At 34.3% G+C, this 19,270-nt stretch overlaps 1 protein-coding gene across 3 annotated transcripts in view; it reads right to left on the bottom strand.

Annotated features, from left to right (window-relative positions):
• CDH12 (cadherin 12) overlaps window positions 1-19,270 on the bottom strand; it is a 1,125,215-nt gene that overhangs the window by 47,219 nt on the left and 1,058,726 nt on the right. For all 3 annotated transcript variants that reach the window (XM_032278814.1, XM_032278815.1, XM_032278816.1), the window contains one exon: window positions 15,002-15,255. In XM_032278814.1, coding sequence (XP_032134705.1) covers window positions 15,002-15,255 — 254 coding nt within the window. The remainder of the gene's footprint in view (window positions 1-15,001; window positions 15,256-19,270) is intronic.

The raw sequence follows: 19,270 nt of genomic DNA, 5'->3' as shown, positions 1-19,270 counted from the left end.
CCATCAAGCCAAGCTGGGACATAGGAGTTGGAGGGAGGGAGCAGGTTCTGCGTTGAGTCACTGTCTTTGCTATTCTTACCAAGTTTTAGTAGCTTTTCTTGAATAAATTGTTCTTTATGTGGTGCATGCCCTTAGAAAATTTTCCAGAGACTGCAAATGAGTGTCTTTTTTTTTTTTAATGAAATAAATTTCATTTTTTCTTGTTTCACTGGGTAGTGTGTCTACAGAGAGCATCCTGCTGCCATCCATTAAGTGGAGATGCCATTAATTTTTGAAATTCCCTTATTCTTTCTCTGATGAATTCCAGTTAATCTACATGATATTTTTAAAAGATTTTCTTTAATTCCATCTTTGAAAATTTCTGCAATGAACAGATCTCTTTGATGCTAATGGTGTTCAGCTATTATGTAGATATTGGCAAATGTAACACAGCTTGTATACATTTTTCATATGTGATGTGATTATCCTGTTTACCCAAACCTTGTTAACTTTCTTGAGAGCAGAGACTAGGTCTGTTCATCTCAGTGTTGCCAAGGACCCAGTATGCCATTTATACATAGCACATGCCACTTAAATATTGTATTGAATTCATTGCACAGAACCTATTCTTCCTGCCTATATAACAGTTACTTATTTCTACTTCAAGACAACATATTTAGAGCTTTAAGACTGTCTTATTTGTGACAATCAATTATTTCTGGTTTACTGAGGACTTTCTCAGTTTTTACACTGAGTGTCTTTAGGCCCAGAAAACTCCTCAAGAGTTTTCCCAGATATAAGATTGGGAAAATTGATCACCTTGTTTATAGTTAATATTTTAGCATATGTTATAATTTACCAAATTGATTCGAACAGAAGTCTAACTTTGTACAGTGAATCACTATATATACAGGTCATGTTTAATTGTAATTTTAGTTGTTTTTGATAACAAGTTTAAAATTCAAGAACTTAAATAATATATACATAAAATAATATGTTTATCTCTCAGTTCTAAGTTTCTATATATCTATCAAGCAGGCTCCAATATTGTAAGCTTAATATACATACTTAATTTTTCAGTTCATTCAGCCTAACACTGAGGTAGAGTTTGAAATACATAAATTAACCATCACGAAGATGCAATTAAATATACCATGAAGAACACTAATTTTTTGTACATAAAAGACTAGGGTAATATACATTTTATTTACTTACCTTGTGCAAGTTTAGGGATCTTTCCTTCCAGTATCTATTCTCCTTATGTTCTATAAAATTTGGAAAATAATACATGCCCAACAGTGTAAACATGAATGTTATAAAAATGAAATAAGATAAAGTATATATGGCATAGGGATAGAGTCATGAGCATCATTGTGTGTGTGTGTGTTCTTTTTTCTTTTTCTCCCTCTCTTTTTCCATATTATTTTGGATTACTTCCCAGATAAAAATCCTTCCTTACCCACAGATTTTCTTAACTGGCATGAAGTCATGGCACACATAACCTTCAACTTTCTAATACTTGAACTATAAAGCTCCCACACAAACTCGTAAAGTACAAACCACAAACACAAATATCCAGGCTCTGTTTCACACAATGGTGCTTCTGTTTGGCTGTTATTCACTACTTTCTGTTATCTAGTTTTTAGCTCTGTCACCTTGTGAGAGTTAAGCTCCTATCTCTGCATGTTATCCCCCAAAGAAGCTTTATATGTTCTGTAATATGGCCGAAACATATTTGAACTGTTTCTATTTAGCTAAGCATCTTCAGCATCTTCTCATAGTTAGCCAGGTCTTAGTCTATAGACCTAATACTAGCTCCTGGCGTCTTCCCACCCAATGCTGTATCTTTGCGTGGCTGATTAAACTCTGTGCCTGGCTAAAGCATACACATCAGACAATTACAATTTTCTATTGTGATTATTATTATCCAGTATAACAACTGGGAGACATTAATAAGAAAAGGCCATTGATGAACTTGCAATGAAACCATTCCTACATTTTTCTGGACAATTTTAGAAAATATACGGGCCAGTGCTAAAAGGTATAGAAATTCTGAGGAGTTACAACCTCATTGTGTGAACCATCGCATGTTTCTGCTGTCGGTTTGCAACAGTCCACTTAACAATCTAATGGTAAAATATTATTGGAATTGCAAGTAAGCACAACAGTATAACATAAATGTGTAATTTGCCTTAACAGATGAGTTTCAGTGAGCCAAAGACTTAAAGGGAAAGTTTGTTTGAGTCACCTGATACTTCTTTGGTGAGTAGATGAGATTTAAATGAAAAAATAATTATATGTTTATAATCTGCATATAATAAATCTAGAGTTTATATAATTATAGATAGTGATTGTTGCTAAATAAAAACAGGTTTTAACAATTGAATAGAAATCAGAAATTTAAAACATTAACCTAGTCTGCGCAGACCACTTGATAGAGTGCAATTTATTCCTATATTGTAAATTAGTTTTCAGAAAATTTTAAAAATTTTGTTCTATTTATTAAGTAATCATTTCCTTTAAAATTGTACTTTTCAATTTGCTTAGAAACTCTCTCACCATTAATGGAAAAGCAAAAGTTGATCCTGTCCCAATTTTCAACTACATATGTAACAAGAAGTTGATGCTACAAAGTTACTCTGAAAGTATTACATCTCATCCTCTAAGCAGTAAAAATCTGGTAATAATAATACAGGTGAAGGTAGAAAATATTCTTTTGTTCAGGTGATGATAATAAGTCAAAATGACTTTACTCTTATCTCCTCTTTGTTGCCAATATTTTTGTTTTGTCTTTTGGCAGACAACTAAAGGAAGTAAATTCAGTTCAATTCATGTTAACAAACATTTTACTGAGCACCTAAGCCACCTGCAACAACACGTCAGTTGTAACTTTTCCGTCAACAATCACAAATAAATTCCACAAATTTCCTCTCAAACTTTTTAAACTACCAGTTGCTAATTTCCTATCAGTTTCTGTTTTTTCTTCTCTTCCGCCTCATTTTCACTTTCCCCTTACTAAACTTAAAAGTTGTATCTTAAATGGTTTAGATGGTTGCCATTGCTTGTTTTAAATGTTTGATGAAAAGCTAGGTATTTATAAACGTATAATCATTTAATAAAAGTAAGTCTTCTGTCCTCAAATTTCCCGTGTGGACACACGTGATATGATTAAAATAGATCTCTAAAGAAGAAGAAATATACCATAATCTACAAAATGTTGAAATTATAATTGTTACATTTGTATTTTTTTCCCAAGTTGCTTAAGCTTTCCTTTGCCCCCAACCATGCCTTTTTTATTTTTTTTAGGAATAGTCGTACATGGTCTTCTGTGTATTGTCTTATGGATCTGGAAGTCAACTTCAAAACACTTTCTACTCTGCCATTCTGTTGGTACATCTGACCGATGTATTTCGTCTTTAACTCAGAGCAAAAATAGTTTTATCTTTGAAAAGAACTTCTGCCCCCAAAGCTTTATACCTGACATTTAGTTTACTCTTGAAGTAGCGTGTTCTAATGGAAAGAAAATGAGGTTTACACAAATAATGATTAAGTCTTGGCTCTGTACTTAATAGCTTTAAACATCCTGAGTCTCAGTTTTACCACCTGGTAAAAAATGCAGACTGTAATACCTGACTAAATAAGAATGTGCACAGTCAATGTTGATATCTTCTGCTGAGAAATGTCTTTGACTCTAGACCTTCAAAAGTCCCTTATTCTGGACTTAGTGGTTGCCAGCTCATTTCAATTTTTCCCTCCCTTTCATGTCACAGAACTTTCCTAATTTACTCAGACATCAAAGGCACCTTTTGACTTTGCTCATGTTCTCTCCATAAAGACTTGTCAAATCCCTCTAGACAGCATCTGTTGCCTCCTTCTTAGAAAACTGTATCACTTTTTAAACTTTACTTACCTATTTGAATTGGTGTTAACAGTTTCTCTCAAATGAGAATAGCAAAATAACTCTTTTATGTTGTTTATTATACAGAAAGTTTCTTTCAAGTATGAAGAATTAATTACTGAATATATTGTTCTATTCATAATACAGAGTACTTACATATGTGAATTGAATTATTTTATCTGACTTTTCTCATTGATAATGTCCTGGTCATACTTCAAGCCTGGAATATCTTAATTTATGTTTTTTAATATTCAAACATATTTATTCTGAAGTCTTTTTGAGAGAGCTTCATTATAACTATTTTGTTGAACTAAGTGCAATGGCTGTCATACCAGGTCACCACTGAATTTATTTACTCTTGTTAGGAGTTATGGCCAAATGGCTCTGAAGAATGGTGCTGTTTTTCCTAGAGCTGCTGACCATCTGACACCCAAATATAGACATCATATTAGAAAGAAAGCTTTTATTTTCCTCCTTTTCCTTCTAACTAAGCTTGCATTTCCTGCTTGTGATTAGTCTATTCCTCAGCTAATTTGTCCTCTGAAAATTACACATATTCTCTTAACTGAATGCTCTAGAACAGCTTATGAAATGGATTCATTTCTCTTGTTTCCTATTGATCACTGATTATTACAGTATTTTTAAAGAAGAGCATTTTATATTTATTGTTTATATATTTAAAGTTACTCTTTTAAAATATAAATAATGTACAAAATCTCAAATACATGTGACAAAGGGGCTATTCTACTAAAGAAATTATAGAAAGAAGAAAAAGAGCTATGACATTTGTATTTACATAGTATACTCTCTCAGCACTTGGAGGTAAAGCAACGAAACTGAATCTCTAGCAGGCAAGAGTTAAACCCAAGTGGTCCAGGTCAGTAACACAGACCATGTAGACTACAAAGACAAGGACATTCTCTCATTTGGGGGGAGTTACAAAGAGCTTAACAGGGCTAGTTCATACCCTAACAAATATCTGGTTACTTAGTCATAGAGATTTCCTTAGGTGTATCAGCAGAATAATGTAAAACCTGTTTGAAAATTAAAGCAAACTCAGTATTGGCTAATTAGTTTAAATCCATCTTAAAATTGGAGTTGCAGATCTGTATTACAAACCCATTGAGTTTGGTCAACTTTAAACCCTTAGTTATGCCTAAATTGTACAAGAACTTTGTAGTTCTCTCAAAAAATAAAAAGAACGTTATCTCAAGTAATAAGGTATAATATGGTGATATTTTTACATGCAAAAAAAAAAAAAAAAGTTACTAAAACAGCTATACACTTTGAGTTTTGTGTGTCCAGACTGGTCAATGTCACTATTGTCATAATCCAATGCAACATTTTTTCAGGTTTAATTACGTTGTTGTAATTACTTTTAAACATCTGCAAAGTGTATATAATACTTTCAGGTATATAGCAGAGTCCATAGCTAATATATTTTAAAAGATCAAATATCATACATTTTTACTGCCTTGTGTTGACATTCCAGCCACTTTGCTTAATTTTAATTTTATTTTCATCAATTTTAGAATTACATAGCAACTCAAAAATTCAGGTTAGCATTTCAATTACTTTTAAGTAGCAGACCGATTAGTAGTGTGACCTTTGAAATTTGGCTGCTTCTGTTAAAATCATTGTCTTATTCTTTCTGAAGACATACTATGATCTTGGGCCTCATGTCCCACTCTGTAAACTAATGTCAGCTTCAATGTTTAAACAAATCTGAGCAATGGGCTAAGCTCAGTACCCAGCACAATTTAGCTGTTACGATATTACTACATGTAACAGCTACTGACATAAATAAAATGAATGTGTTTCTCTTGGTACATGTTATTTGCAATAGTTTCTTTTATATTGACTGTCAGTGACTTGGCCATTTGTAGAGGAAGCAAAAATAACTTTATTTATAGAGAAAAATGTAGTTCTCCATAATTTATTAGCTAACAGCAAATTCTCAAAAAAAGGATTCTCAACCATTCACTTGGTGTAAATTTGGAGGCAATGCTGTTTTTTTCCACTGCAAACTAAATAAGCATGTATGCTAGTAAAGTTATCAACTGTGTTTGCCGTTGTCAGCTACAGATAGAATTCTATTGTAAGAGGCAGATTCACATGGACCAATAACTTGGTAACAGCTTGGATAAAACATATATATCTAATCGTCTCACTGGGGATAGATTTCACCGAGTTTGTGTGCAATGGCTACCCAAAGAGATTAAGGAGAGATCAAAAATAGGCAAATTAAGTTATTGATAAATTTTAAGATTCAGAACTAGTATAAAGAAATTTGAAGATGTGGTATACCAAAACTCAACTCTTCTCAATTCTATTTCTTCCAGTTAAAATAGTTTCTCACCCTCTTTTATTTCCTTCATCCTAGATTCTGCCATCTTGAATATATATTTCATCATTTATAATTCATTTGTCCCACTTCCCAGTATCTTCTTCATGTCCTTCTTATCCCCTGAAATCACCATATTGAACCCTATTGCGGTACTTACCAGACTTTTCCTTATGACACAAATACATATAATGCAAAAAATGAAAAGATACCTGAGAGTTGCGACTATATTGAACAAGGTTTCATATACTACATGCATAATTAATTTAATTTTAAAAATTTTCTTGGTGTAAAAGATATATTCTAATGTATAATGCAATGTACTAATAAAATGCAGTATGTATATGCATGTGTATAGGTGCATGTGAGTTTTTACAAATCTAATATAGGTAGATCTGTATCTACATGTATAAATATACTGTCTTTTTTCTTAAGGGCTCATACACCTGGTCGTTCTCGTATGATCTTTATAGGGATTAACCTCTGTTAGCAAATTATAGTCCAGTTGATCTCTGTTTTCTTAGCACAAATTTTTCTTCTTCTCTTTCTTGTTTGCTTTTTTTTCTTTTTCTTTTTTTTTAGTAAAATGATGTCTCAGTTTCTTTGCTTCTATAAATGGAGTTAAAACAAGCTAAACACCCTCAGTACATTTGCAAGGAGATCACATGCCAAACCAACTTCAGAGAAATAATTCTCTTGTGGGTCCTAAACACTCAGTATAGCACAGTTACAGAAAAGATGAATAGGGCAAAATCCCCAGAGATTAACATATCCAGCGACTCCTGCCGTTTCTAAATTCTGCATCTCCTTTTATTGGCTTGTTTATCCCCGAGTTTCTTTGAGGTATTCCATATGACACCCTCTCTGCTTTTTCTTTTTATGTCCACCCGTTTGTACAAAATATCTATTTGTTTTATTTAACATGTTTTGTATTGTTTCTGTGTATTTGATTTCTGCATAACATCAAATAATCTAAGAATTTATAATATAATCTTTAGAGGTACTTTGAGTCTTAGCTATTGTTAAAAGCCAGCATTTACCTGCACTTAGAATTAATAAAGTAATTCATGAAGACTAGCTTTGGTATAGAAACTAACACACTATTTTTTCTTAATGTGAACTTTAAAATGCTCTTTCATGTACAGTCCAACTTCTTGCTTTGAATAACTCTAATCAGCTTTTCTCATTTTAGATTTTATTATTTAGTGGATAGAAAATTACTTCTCCTTTTTTTCATAGCATGTTTTCTGAGAGAGTGCTGAAGATTCATATAGGTATTAGAAGAAGAATATTATCCAAATATATTATAGAATATTCATTAGGACAAAACAGTTAATCTTTTCTCAGCCCTCCATGTCTTATCTCTTCCCTTTAGTATTCACAATGTGAATCTTAATATAATGCAAATATTCTCAAAATCATCAAAGAAGCCTCTGACAACAAGTGCATGATTATTTGCAAAGCTACAGGGTCATAATCCATACAAAAACAAATGTGATTTTTTAAGGTAGCATTTTCTATTAGTTAATTATTAGAGACAATTGTGAGCCAACATTTGAAACAAATCTAAGGGTTGAAATACTGAAATTATTGTAGATTCTCAGGTATATTTCTAAATATATAAATGAAGTAACTGTGTTAATTTTTCTTCATGCAGAAAACACAAATGAATGCTATGCCATTTGAATATTTAGTGGAAATTAGTATCATAGAGGTCAAGTCATTCATTGAACAAATATTTATTAACTAGCCACTTGTGCTAGGCAATATTTTAGGTGTGTGGGATCTATCAATAAAAATGTAGAAAAATCTCTGCCCCTGTCCAGTTTATACACTAATGGGAAGAAGAACAAAATAAATCACATAAGTAGCTCTAAATATGCCAGATACTGCTCTAGAAACATTATCCCATTACTTCATTTAATCCTCACAAAAATCTTATGATGTCGATGAGAACAGAGAATGGACAATTTTTCAAACATTTAATATGTTATATATGTTGCTATACAATATCACATCGTAGCTGGGCCCCTCTTTCTTCTCTCTCCCAAAGTGTATTGTGTTTGAACTTAGGGCTTTGCGTATGTGATAAGATTTCTGTCCTATCGAAAAGGGCCGTCAAATGCAAACGAGCTACTTTGATACTTTCTTAATCATGAATATTTAAAAATTCAATGGCAATTGATTACAGCAATTTTTACAAAAGTGTGGTGAAAGGACTAGATTTGGGATATAAGATCATTTTTGGTGGAAACAGACATTTTATTTTTAACAACGAATTAGTAATTTAATTTAATATTACATTCTACTTATGGTGGTTGATAATGATTTTCTGATTATTATTTAAATTACTTACTTGATTTTAAGCAATGGATTTTGGTTACAAAGATTATTAAACAAAAGCATAGATATGATAACAAATACAGATGCTCCTTGACTTACCGTGAGGTTTCATCTCAACAAACCCTCATACGTTGAAAATACCTTAAGTTGAAAATGCATCTAAAACACCTAAGCTACTGAACATTGTCGCTTAATAGTCTACCTTAAACCTGCTTAAAAAACTTATGCTAGCCTACATTTGGACAAAATCATCTAACACAAAGCCTATCTTATAATAAAGTGGTGAATATCTTATGTAATTTATTGAGTGATGTACTGAAAGTGAAAAAAAGAATGGATGTGTAGGTATTCAAAGTATGGTTTCTATGGGATGCATATTGTTTTCACACCATTACAAAGTCAAAACATCATAAAATGAATCATTACAAGTCGAGGAACAATCTGTACGTCGTTAAATTGTTCTATTAACCACTGTAATTTTGAGTTTATATATGCAAGTTTAAATACATAAAATAGATGTACTTCACACCATCATTACGTTATTATTTAATACTTTTGACACGGATTAAAATTAAATGAATAATTTTCAAATTTTATAAAAAATATAATTGTTTTGTTTTTAAATTTATTTCAAGGATAACAAACTTTCACAGGTTTAGAACAAAAGAAAAATGGCACATATTGAGCAAAATGACCCACTGAAATCTTTCTGTAACCTAAATCACTAATATGCAAAGTAAATAATATGTTTCAATGTAACTGGAAAATCAACAGTTTTAAATTTCTAAACTCAAGAGCTTGCTGTTATGAAAAGCCCTTACCTCACCAATGGTAGGTATACTTAATCCACTCTCACTTGACTTACTAGAAATTGTTTCTGTGAATGGTATAATCACAGTGCCTACCTCAAAGAATATACAGCATTAGAGACAAGAAATCAGTGCATCAAAAGGCAAAAAGTAGAAAAGTAAAGAATAACTAGAAATTAAGCTGGGACCAATGATTGAGAGTAAGGAACCAGACATGGTGTATTTACTAGTCATTAAACCAAAGAGAGCCTTTCTTCAAAACAGGATCAGTCCTTGGTTATGACATTGATGCAGCTCTTTGCTGTGCTTAGTGATGATGATGATGATGAAGATGATGATGATGATAAAATACCCAAGATCCTAAATTAATAACTTGTGTAATAACTCTGTGAAAAGACAGCTAAGCAAAGGAAAACTAAACAGAGCATGCCTAAACAAGTCAGGTAATTTTACACTGTAATGCTTAGTTTTCACAATGTATTTTCAGTATCATTCTTAAGTGAGTAAACATATTTTCAGAACAAGGAAAGATGATGCCTCATACCCCATGTTTCCTTAGCTGATATTTTTCAAGTTTGTTGTTCACTCCAAGGACATGGACCAAAGACAGGTTTCATGTTGACTCAAAAACAGCTCTGTTTTTTGACAGCCCCTCGTGGGGATCAATTAGATACATCTATGTCAAGTGAGCAGGCTGCTACTCATTAGAACTAAGACTTGGTACACTACTTTATATCAGCTGCTAGCTACTGTGACATAAAATGTACAAAATAAAAAACATACTTACAGCAGGAGAATTTCTTTCATATTAACCTTCCTTTGTTCTTCACACCGGGGTCTTGACTCTAACAATTTTCTTGAATTTGAAAGTTTGTATCTTTGTCTAATAATGTTTTCTACTTAGGAAAGTTTTGATTTTTCTAGTTGTTAAGTATTGCACTAAAATCGTGTTTTTCTTAATATCTTGGCCCCATCATTCTTTTATATCTTCAAAATAGAACCTATAGTAAATTAAACAACATAACATGTTCTCTAGATACATAATTTCTGTATCTACATTCTTATTTATTGACCTGCAAAGAGTTTCAATTAATCTTTATTTACTTTTTATTTTGCTGCAAACTTCAATATTTTTTCAGTAACTGCCCATATTTTTTAAAAAACTGTAAATCTATTCATCAGGCATCTTCTGCTTTTATAATTATGAACATGTGCTTCAGAAATAAAATACTGATAAATAATGTTAGAATAATACATCATAGTTACCAAGGCAGCAGATTCTGGAGAATACCTCAACAAATATTTTCTGTGTGTGTGTGTGTGTGTGTGTGTGTGTGTGTGTGCGCGCGCGCGCGCGTGTGAGTGCATCTAGCCCTATAAATCATATTTGGTTTTCTGGAACCTAACTGGAATTGAATCATGTTGTCATATGTACATGTAAAACAATAGTTTCAATCCAGTGAGCAAACTGGTTAGCATTCAGCCTGAAATGTAGGAGTGCTCAATAATTGTTATACTTATTTCTTTTTAAAAGATAGATGAGCTTTTATTAGAGTTCTCTCCTGATTATAGATTCCCTTCAAGAAGAAAAGCATTTTTATGGACTGAATGTTTATGTTTCCCCAAAATTCCTATGTTGAAATTCTAATGTCTAATGTATGATATTTCGATATGGGGCTTTGTGGGGGTAATGAGGTCCTGAGGGTGAAGCCTTCATAAATAGGATTAGTGTCCTTCTAACCAAAAACCCAGACAGCTCTCTTTCTTTTTCTGCTGTGTGGATACAAGGACATGACTTTCTGCTAAATAGAAAGCAGGCCCTTATTAAACACTGGATCTCTTGGCACATTGATTATAAACTTTCCAGTTTCGAGAAACAAGAGACATATATGTCTGTTGCTGAAGCTACTCCATCTACAGTAATTTCTTATAGCAGCCTTAAGTGACTATAACAGAAGTTGCTACCAAGCAGTAGGGGTGCAGCTATAAAAAATACCTAAAAATGTAGAAGTAACTATGAAACTGGGTAATGGGTACGGGCCGGAAGAGTTTTGAAGTGCTAAAATTATGAATGTTTAAAAATATTGTGTAAAGGGCACAGACAACTATAGAGAAAGATTCTGTCTTCTTAAAGAACATCTAAACAATCAGAAACAGAACGTTGGTAGAAACATGGAGAGTAAAAGCCATTCTGATGTGTTATCAGAGAAAAGTGAAGACATACCATTAGAAACTGTAGGAAAGGTAATATTTGTCATAAAGTGACAAAGAACACAGGTGGATGGTGTTCATGTTCTAGTATTTCATGGAAAAAAGGACTTTTGAGTAGTGAAATTAGATATTTAGCTGAGGAGATGATTTAAGCAAAGTGTGAAAGCAGTAGCTTTGTTCCTCACAACTGCTTACAGTAAAACCTGAAAGAAAAGAAATTAAATAAAGATGAAATTTTTAATCAAAAAGAAATGAAAGCTTAAAGACTTGGAAATGTCTCAACCTGTCCATCTTCCAAAATAATGAGAAAGTGTGTTTAGAAGAGATTAAGGGATGACAGATCAATTACTTAATAAGAAGGTTTGTATAGTTGTAAACCATGAACTTCATCCACTATTTCAAAAAAACCAGGAAAATAGATGAGATTATAATAGAAGAAACACTGCCGGCTGGTACTAAAGAACATAAAGAAACATGGTAAAATGAAAGAAGACCATCAGACTTCTTCAGCTCTATGAAATAGCATAGAGCTCTTCAGCTATGAGCATGCATACTTCTCCAAATCAAAGGAAGAATTCCAAATCACCCAAATAAGCCTTGATGTCACCAGGCTTGTGGAACGGCTGCTTCCATAATGATTTCTAACATTGAGATCAATGCCTAGAGGTGACATTGGGATAATGTTGCCCAATGGAGCTCTGAGGGTGTGATCACTGCACGAGTGAGGCCACTGCAGAGAGCCACAGCACAAGTGATGGCCTCTGAGTTGGGGAGGTTATGTTGCCACCTTAATGAGTCTAAAAATGGAACATCCATTCTAGCGGACCTGCAAGGTGAAGAGTTGAGCTACAGAAAGTTTACGTTTTGAGACTAAGGTTTTTTTTTTTTTTTAATTGCATTTTAGGTTTTGGGGTACATGTGAAGAACATGCAAGATTGCTGCATAGTTACACACGTGGCAGTGTGATTTGCTGCCTTCCCCCTCTTCACCCATATCTGGCATTTCTCCTCATGCTCTCTCCCCAACTCCCCACCCCCCCGTCCTTCCCCTTTTCCCCCCCAACAGACCCCAGTGTGTAGTGCGCCCCTCCCTGTGTCCATGTGTTATCATTGTTCAACACCCACCTATGTGTCCTTTGTAGGGACATGGATGAACCTGGAAACCATCATTCTCAGCAAACTGACACAAGAGCAGAAAATCAAACACCGCATGTTCTCACTCATAGGAGAATAAGGTTTAACGGAGTTTGAGTTATGCTTGAGACCAAGGTTTAATGGAGTTTGCCCCATTAGGTTTTAGACTTACATTGGACCTCTCACACCTCTATTCTTTCCTCTTTCTCTCTCGGAATAGGAATATCTTCACCATTGTATTTTGGAAACACATAACTTACTTGGTTTCCCAGCTTCACAGCTGGAGAGGAATTTGGCCTCCGTATAAATTGTACCTTTTGTCTCACATTTGTTTGGTTTAGATATATTTAGATGACACTTTGGATTTGAGTTCATATTGGAAGAAGTTGGGAATTTTGGGGTTCTGAGGATGGATGCATTTTGCATGTAGGAAAGACATAAATTTGGGGTGGGCAGAATTAGAATAGTATGAGCTGATATGTATCCCCCAAAATTCACATCTTGCAATCCTAAACCTTAATGTGGTAGTATTAAAAGATGGGGCATTTGGAAGGTAATTAGTTCATCAGGATGGAGCCCTCAGAAAGTTATTTTTACCATTACAAAAGGGACACTAGAGAGAGCTCTGTTTCTCTTTCTCCAGTGTCTGGATACGAGGAGAAGATGACCACCTGCTGAAAAGAAAGCAGGTCCTCATCAGATGCCAGATCTGATGGTCCATTGATCTTGGACTTTCTGGCCTCCAGAACTATGTTTGTTGCTTAAGTCACCCAGTGACATGGTTTGGCTCTGTGTTCACACCAAAACCTCATTTTAAATTGGAATCCATATATGTGAGGGAGGGTACTGGTAGGAGATGATTGGCTCAGGGGGGTGGTTGCCCCCTCATGATAGCGAGTGAGTTCTCACAAGATCTGATTGTTTTATAAGGGTTTGACAGTTCCTTCTTCACTCATTATCTCTTGCCTGCTGCCATGTAAGATGCACTTGCTTCCCCTTCCGCCATGATTGTAAGTTTCCCAAGGCCTCCCTAGCCATGTAGAACTGTGAGTCAATTAAACCTCTTTGCTTTATAGCGCAGTTCTTTATAGCAGTGTGAAAATAGACTAATACATCCAGAATTTGTTAATGGATTATAGCAACTAGAACTGATTGAGGCAGTATTCGTGTAATTACAGGTGATGGAGTCAGATAAATCCAAACAGCAAGTTACGTATGCTGTCAAGCCACTTTCTGAGATTTCACTATATGCAATTATTGTGTTAAGGATACCACTGAATACGCTATCCATTGTTTTAATCTTTACTTAACACATGGTGTAAAATCTTACAAGATATTTGTCTGTTGTATGTCAATAGAATAGAGTGTTTTTGCTTTAAAAACCTACTTAATATTTTCTTATTTTGGTTCTTGCCTACTGAGATTCAATTATTTAGACGTAGAAGATTCAGGGACAAATCTCATACTTGTTTTTTATTTGGTTTCCCAGCAGCTGTAGATATGTGGTAGAAAATTCAAGTGTACAATGGAATGAATGGGAAAAAGAATTATCCAAACATATTTCTAGGTCAATGTATAAGTGAGGAAAAGGGAAATTGTATTATGTCTTGATAATACTAGAGGAATGTATTTGTCGAGAGACAGAGAGGGAGACAGATGAGCAGGTAGCACCTCCTTGCAAAGTGTGTGTTTTCAGCAATTTCATAAATTCATTTTACCTTAGGACTGACTAACTGTGCCTCTACTCCTTTCGCCTTGAACCCAGCACACAAGTTTATCACACTGGAAAAATGACATGCAAATTGCAAAGGTTGCAGCTAACTTTTTCAAACACTAACTTTGGGTAAGGGGACAGAAATTTTAGAGTAATTAAAAATGTATTAATATGTATTATACTCTAGGCACTTCCAAAGTATCTTAATATCGCTAATTATGAGAATCATTCTCTAAAAGGTTATATTATTAAATCCTGATTATACATGGAGAGTTGAGTATTTGTTACCTTGAGTGGCATGAGAATCAGACCACTAGTGGTTATAAAGCACCACTAGTAACTGTTGCAATCCTTAATCATGTTTTTTTTTGTTTGTTTTTTGTTTTTTGTTTTTCCAAATCCTATGCCATTTCATCTGTTTTGATGTAAAGTCATTATGTTTCCAAGCATCATATTCTATAATTAGATCATCATGCAGTTTCGGACAGAGAGTTTTTGTTGTTGATGTTGTTCTTTTTTTTTTTTTTTTTTCTTCTGTAAAACAGAAAAGAAAACGTTTCTTTTTCTCACCTAACAGCACTGCTGCCTACATCCAGGTCCTGAGCAGTGACAGCTCCAATGATCGTCCCTACCGGAGTGTCTTCGTACACCTCCATGGTGTAGAGCGGCTTGCTGAAAACCGGCGGCTCATCGACGTCCAGCACGCTGATCTTCACCGTAGCCGTGTCTTTAAAAGGCCCCGCCGAATGAAACCGGTGGTCAAGGTGAAGGTTGGAAGCCTCAACTTTGAAAGTGTATGCCTTCTTTGTTTCAAAATCTAAAGGCTGTAGTGAGGACAAATTAAGAATAAGGAGTACATTTATATAGAATGTAGCAGAAATGTTGAACATTACTTCAGAGCAATTTGCAAGTTATTACCAATTGTACTGGTTTAAAATTTTCATTTTCCTTCATAATTAGTGGGTAAGGGCAGTACAAGGCAATTTTTTTTTTTTTTTTTTAAGATGGAGTCTTGCTTTCTCGCCCAGGCTGGAGTCCAGTGGCATGATCTTGGCTCACTGAAACCTCCGCCTTCCAGGTTCAAGCGATTCTCCTTCCTCAGCCTCCTGAGTAGCTGGAATTACAGGCACGCACAACCATGCCCGGATAATTTTTGTGTTTTTAGTAGAGGAGGGGTTTTACCATGTTGGCCAGGATGGTCTCTAATTCCTGACCTCAGGTGATCCACCCACCTCGGCCTCCCAATGTGCTGGGATTACAGGCACAAGGAAAACATTTTATGAAAGAATCACCCTCATATAGAAGTTTCTGGGTAACTTGTGAAGATCATCGGTTGCATATGTTAAGAAAAAAAAAACTCATCATTTACATGCAGACATACATGCAGGTAGGGTTTAATCATTTCATATGAACGTTAAAACAGCAAGAGACCAGATGTCCAGAGAAGCGTGTCTCTGCTCTTATTCAATACTGACACCTAGTGGAAGAAAGCAATGATAAACAAAAAACTGAATAAAAATGAAGATAGCTGAAGGTATTCTAGGTTCTAGCTGCAAATTTGGTATGAAAAGTGGTCCCATGAAAACAAAATATAGAATTTTCATGGGACCAGTTTTCTTATTTTGATAATAGTGGCATTCTGTATTAAATACTTTTGAATGTGTAAGTCTTTTTCTACTAGTGAAGGCCTGTATCAGTATTTAAAAGCATGCATAGTGCTAATTACAAAAAGAGTTGTGGTTTTGTGTTCTCAGAACTGTATATATAAAGTGTGGGCACTGTCATGCATCATCAATACACATTACCAAGACTAGTGGCTTTAAATATTAATATATATGACCACAATGAAGCAGGCTGTGAAACGCAATACAGGAAGTCATTGTCTCTGAAGTCACAGATGCTCCATTTTAGCTTTTCACTGTTTACATTCGCACGAACTGTAAATGTTAATTTTATGTTCACAATAGCTGAAAATATACTATTCCTGAATATGGTGCTGCTGAGGTGCTTTAAGTGATGATTTTAAGGTCAATACCTCTGGCCTTGGGCCTCTGATCATCTAAGAAAATCTGAGACAACACAGATTTAACATTAACACAGTGATTTTCTGGGACCTTTAAAAATATCAGTCTGACTCCAATAAGTTGCTAACCGATGTGTTAACACCTGTTCCTTTACTACAGCACACCTGGGAAAATGAAGAGTATTTTTCTCCTTCAAAGATATGATTGCTATTTTATGCATTTCCTCTGAGCAACAGAAACCAAAAGAAAAAAAATCAATTTTAAATCTTCAAAAACTCTCACAATGTCATGGAATTTATTATAACAAAACAGCAATTTCACTTGAATATAACGTCAAGTCTCTTTTGCCTTATTTTTTTTATGCAGCAGGAACTATATTTATTAATTTCCTATAGTTATTCCTTTAATTTAATTTATTCTATTTTTATTCATGTGTTTACCAGCTTTGTAATCAATGCTTTCTTTACTTTTCTATATGGTTATTTGCTCACCTCATGCTGTTAACTTATAATATTGATTTCCCTCCATTTTCATGGTTCTGTTAGAAATTTTGATTCCTCTTAATGCCAATATAAGTAAAGAATAGTATACATAATATGTGATGGTGACTATGTATCAAAGACTATGGTCTTTGATTACATGAATAGAAGTGTAACATCTGAAAAAAGAGAGAGGATTGCCCAATGATGCTTCTTTGATCAGCATGAAGCTTGAATACTGTGTTTTGTTAAAGAAATTATACTCAAGAAAAGACAACTCGTTGTGAGACTAGAATAATGAAACATCACTGAAGCCAAAGATAAGAAATGACTACAATGACTGAGGATGTTTAGCTGGAATGAAGAAGACCAAGGCAAGGAAAGGCACAGATTTTCAAATATTTGAAAGGCCATTATTTTGACTTTACCTAGGATTATTATTATTATTATTATTATTATTATTTTGAGGCGGAGTTTCGCTCTTGTTACCCAGGCTGGAGTGCAATGGCGCGATCTCGGCTCACCGCAACCTCTGCCCCCCGGGTTCAAGCAATTCTCCTGCCTCAGCCTCCTGGGTAGCTGGGACTACAAGCGTACGCCACCATGCCCAGCTAATTTTTGTATTTTTAGTAGAGACGGGGTTTCACCATGTTGACCAGTATGGTCTCGATCTCTTGACCTCGTGATCCACCTGCCTCGGCCTCCCAAAGTGAGGATTATTTTTTATGTCTCTGAGTGGTGAATTAATAGTAAGGTGAATTGTTAATAAGAGTAACTTTAGATTAGAAAAAGGAGGAAAACTCTAATAAATACAATCATTCTACAAGGAATTAAAGAAAATACATACACATACAGACACACACACACACACACACACACACACACACACACACATGTAGATGTTTTACGTGGTGGCAAGGCTTAGGATACATCCTGTAAGGATGGAAAGATGAAAAGATAAATAAGACCTGCCTCTCAATTCATTCAACAAATTAAAGAATATTGTCATCTTGCTTAGTGAATGAGTTAGAAGAAGTACCAAGTTCTCTATAACTATGTGTGTTTAAGAGAAATTGCATATGTTAGAAGATGTCTGAGAGAGAATGATATATAAAATAGAAGAGTGCACTAGCTAATTCAAATTAAGGAATATATAAAAGTGTATTTTCTGTTTTTGCAAACTCTAAATGCTCTGTAAGTGTTAAACAACGTAAGTTTTCTATGATGGATATCCCTAAGTTGTAGTATAAAACAACTTTGATTTTATCACCTTAGGGTTCCTTTTGCCTAGAAAGCAAATTGAGCTGACCTGGTTCATACTAACTCCCTTTTTTAGGCAAAAATTAACTTCTATCTTAGAATGTAAAAGTTAATACCAATCATTCGCCATTTGCCTCTCTACTTTCTCATATGTTGAAATATTTCTAGTTATCTACATGATTTGTGAAATTCTTTCTAGATAAGATTGTAATTTTTTTTCCCTACTTGATTACACACTACCGCTATTTGGATAATCTTGACCCTCTTCAGGTAACTCCTTTTCAAGTGAGACATGAAGGGAGAATTTTGAAACCTTTTCTATTTTTTTAAAGGAGATGAGATGTATTTCATGCCTTTTAAGAACTCCTGACCTATTACAGCAGGGAAATATCGGGTTGTCAGGGAGACAGAATGAGATAAAAGAATTCTTCAGTACATACAGATTTTTTCCAACTGAAAACTTATAGTCTGTAGTAATCAAAGAACTAAAGAAAATTGTAAGAGAAACGTCACAATAGTTTCCTAGGTGGACTTACTTCTTCGTGAACCTGACCTTTAGGCAATTCCACTGTACAAAATGGTATAGAGCTCAGAAAGGACCGAGAGAATCAGCAGTGATCTCTCTCTGACTTTATTCACACATCTGACTACTGTCCATTGTTGGGCGGAATGAACTTTAGTTTTACAATCAATAAAAATCTCAGCATTCAAAATAAATATAGAATAAAAGATTCTTTTCAGTACTAGAAAATGAATCACATTCTAAGACAGGCATACATTATTGTGAAATTGAACTAATTTCTCTCCTGTACGAGAAATAGAAAGCTTTGTGGCATTGCTTGGAGCCCATTTAATGGTTATGAACGTTTCTAAGGGGAAGAAATCATTGATTAAAGATAATTTAGTTGAGCAGCTTCTTTCTCTTTAGGTTGTTTTCGTAAGGGAAGATTACACCAGACACCAGAATGTTCAGGAAACATTGCACCTTATAGAGTTGTGCAGTAAGAAACCACAACTATAGAGACATGAAATATATATATTCAGTTGTTCTCCAGAGACTCAAGGGAGGAATTGGG

The sequence above is a fragment of the Sapajus apella genome, unplaced genomic scaffold (assembly GCF_009761245.1).
Source record: "Sapajus apella isolate SASKATOON/1434 unplaced genomic scaffold, GSC_monkey_1.0 scaffold11, whole genome shotgun sequence".
In the NCBI taxonomy this organism is placed as follows: domain Eukaryota; kingdom Metazoa; phylum Chordata; class Mammalia; order Primates; family Cebidae; genus Sapajus; species Sapajus apella.
Note: the sequence above shows the minus strand (reverse complement) of the source record. Positions and strands in the feature narration are given on the sequence as shown.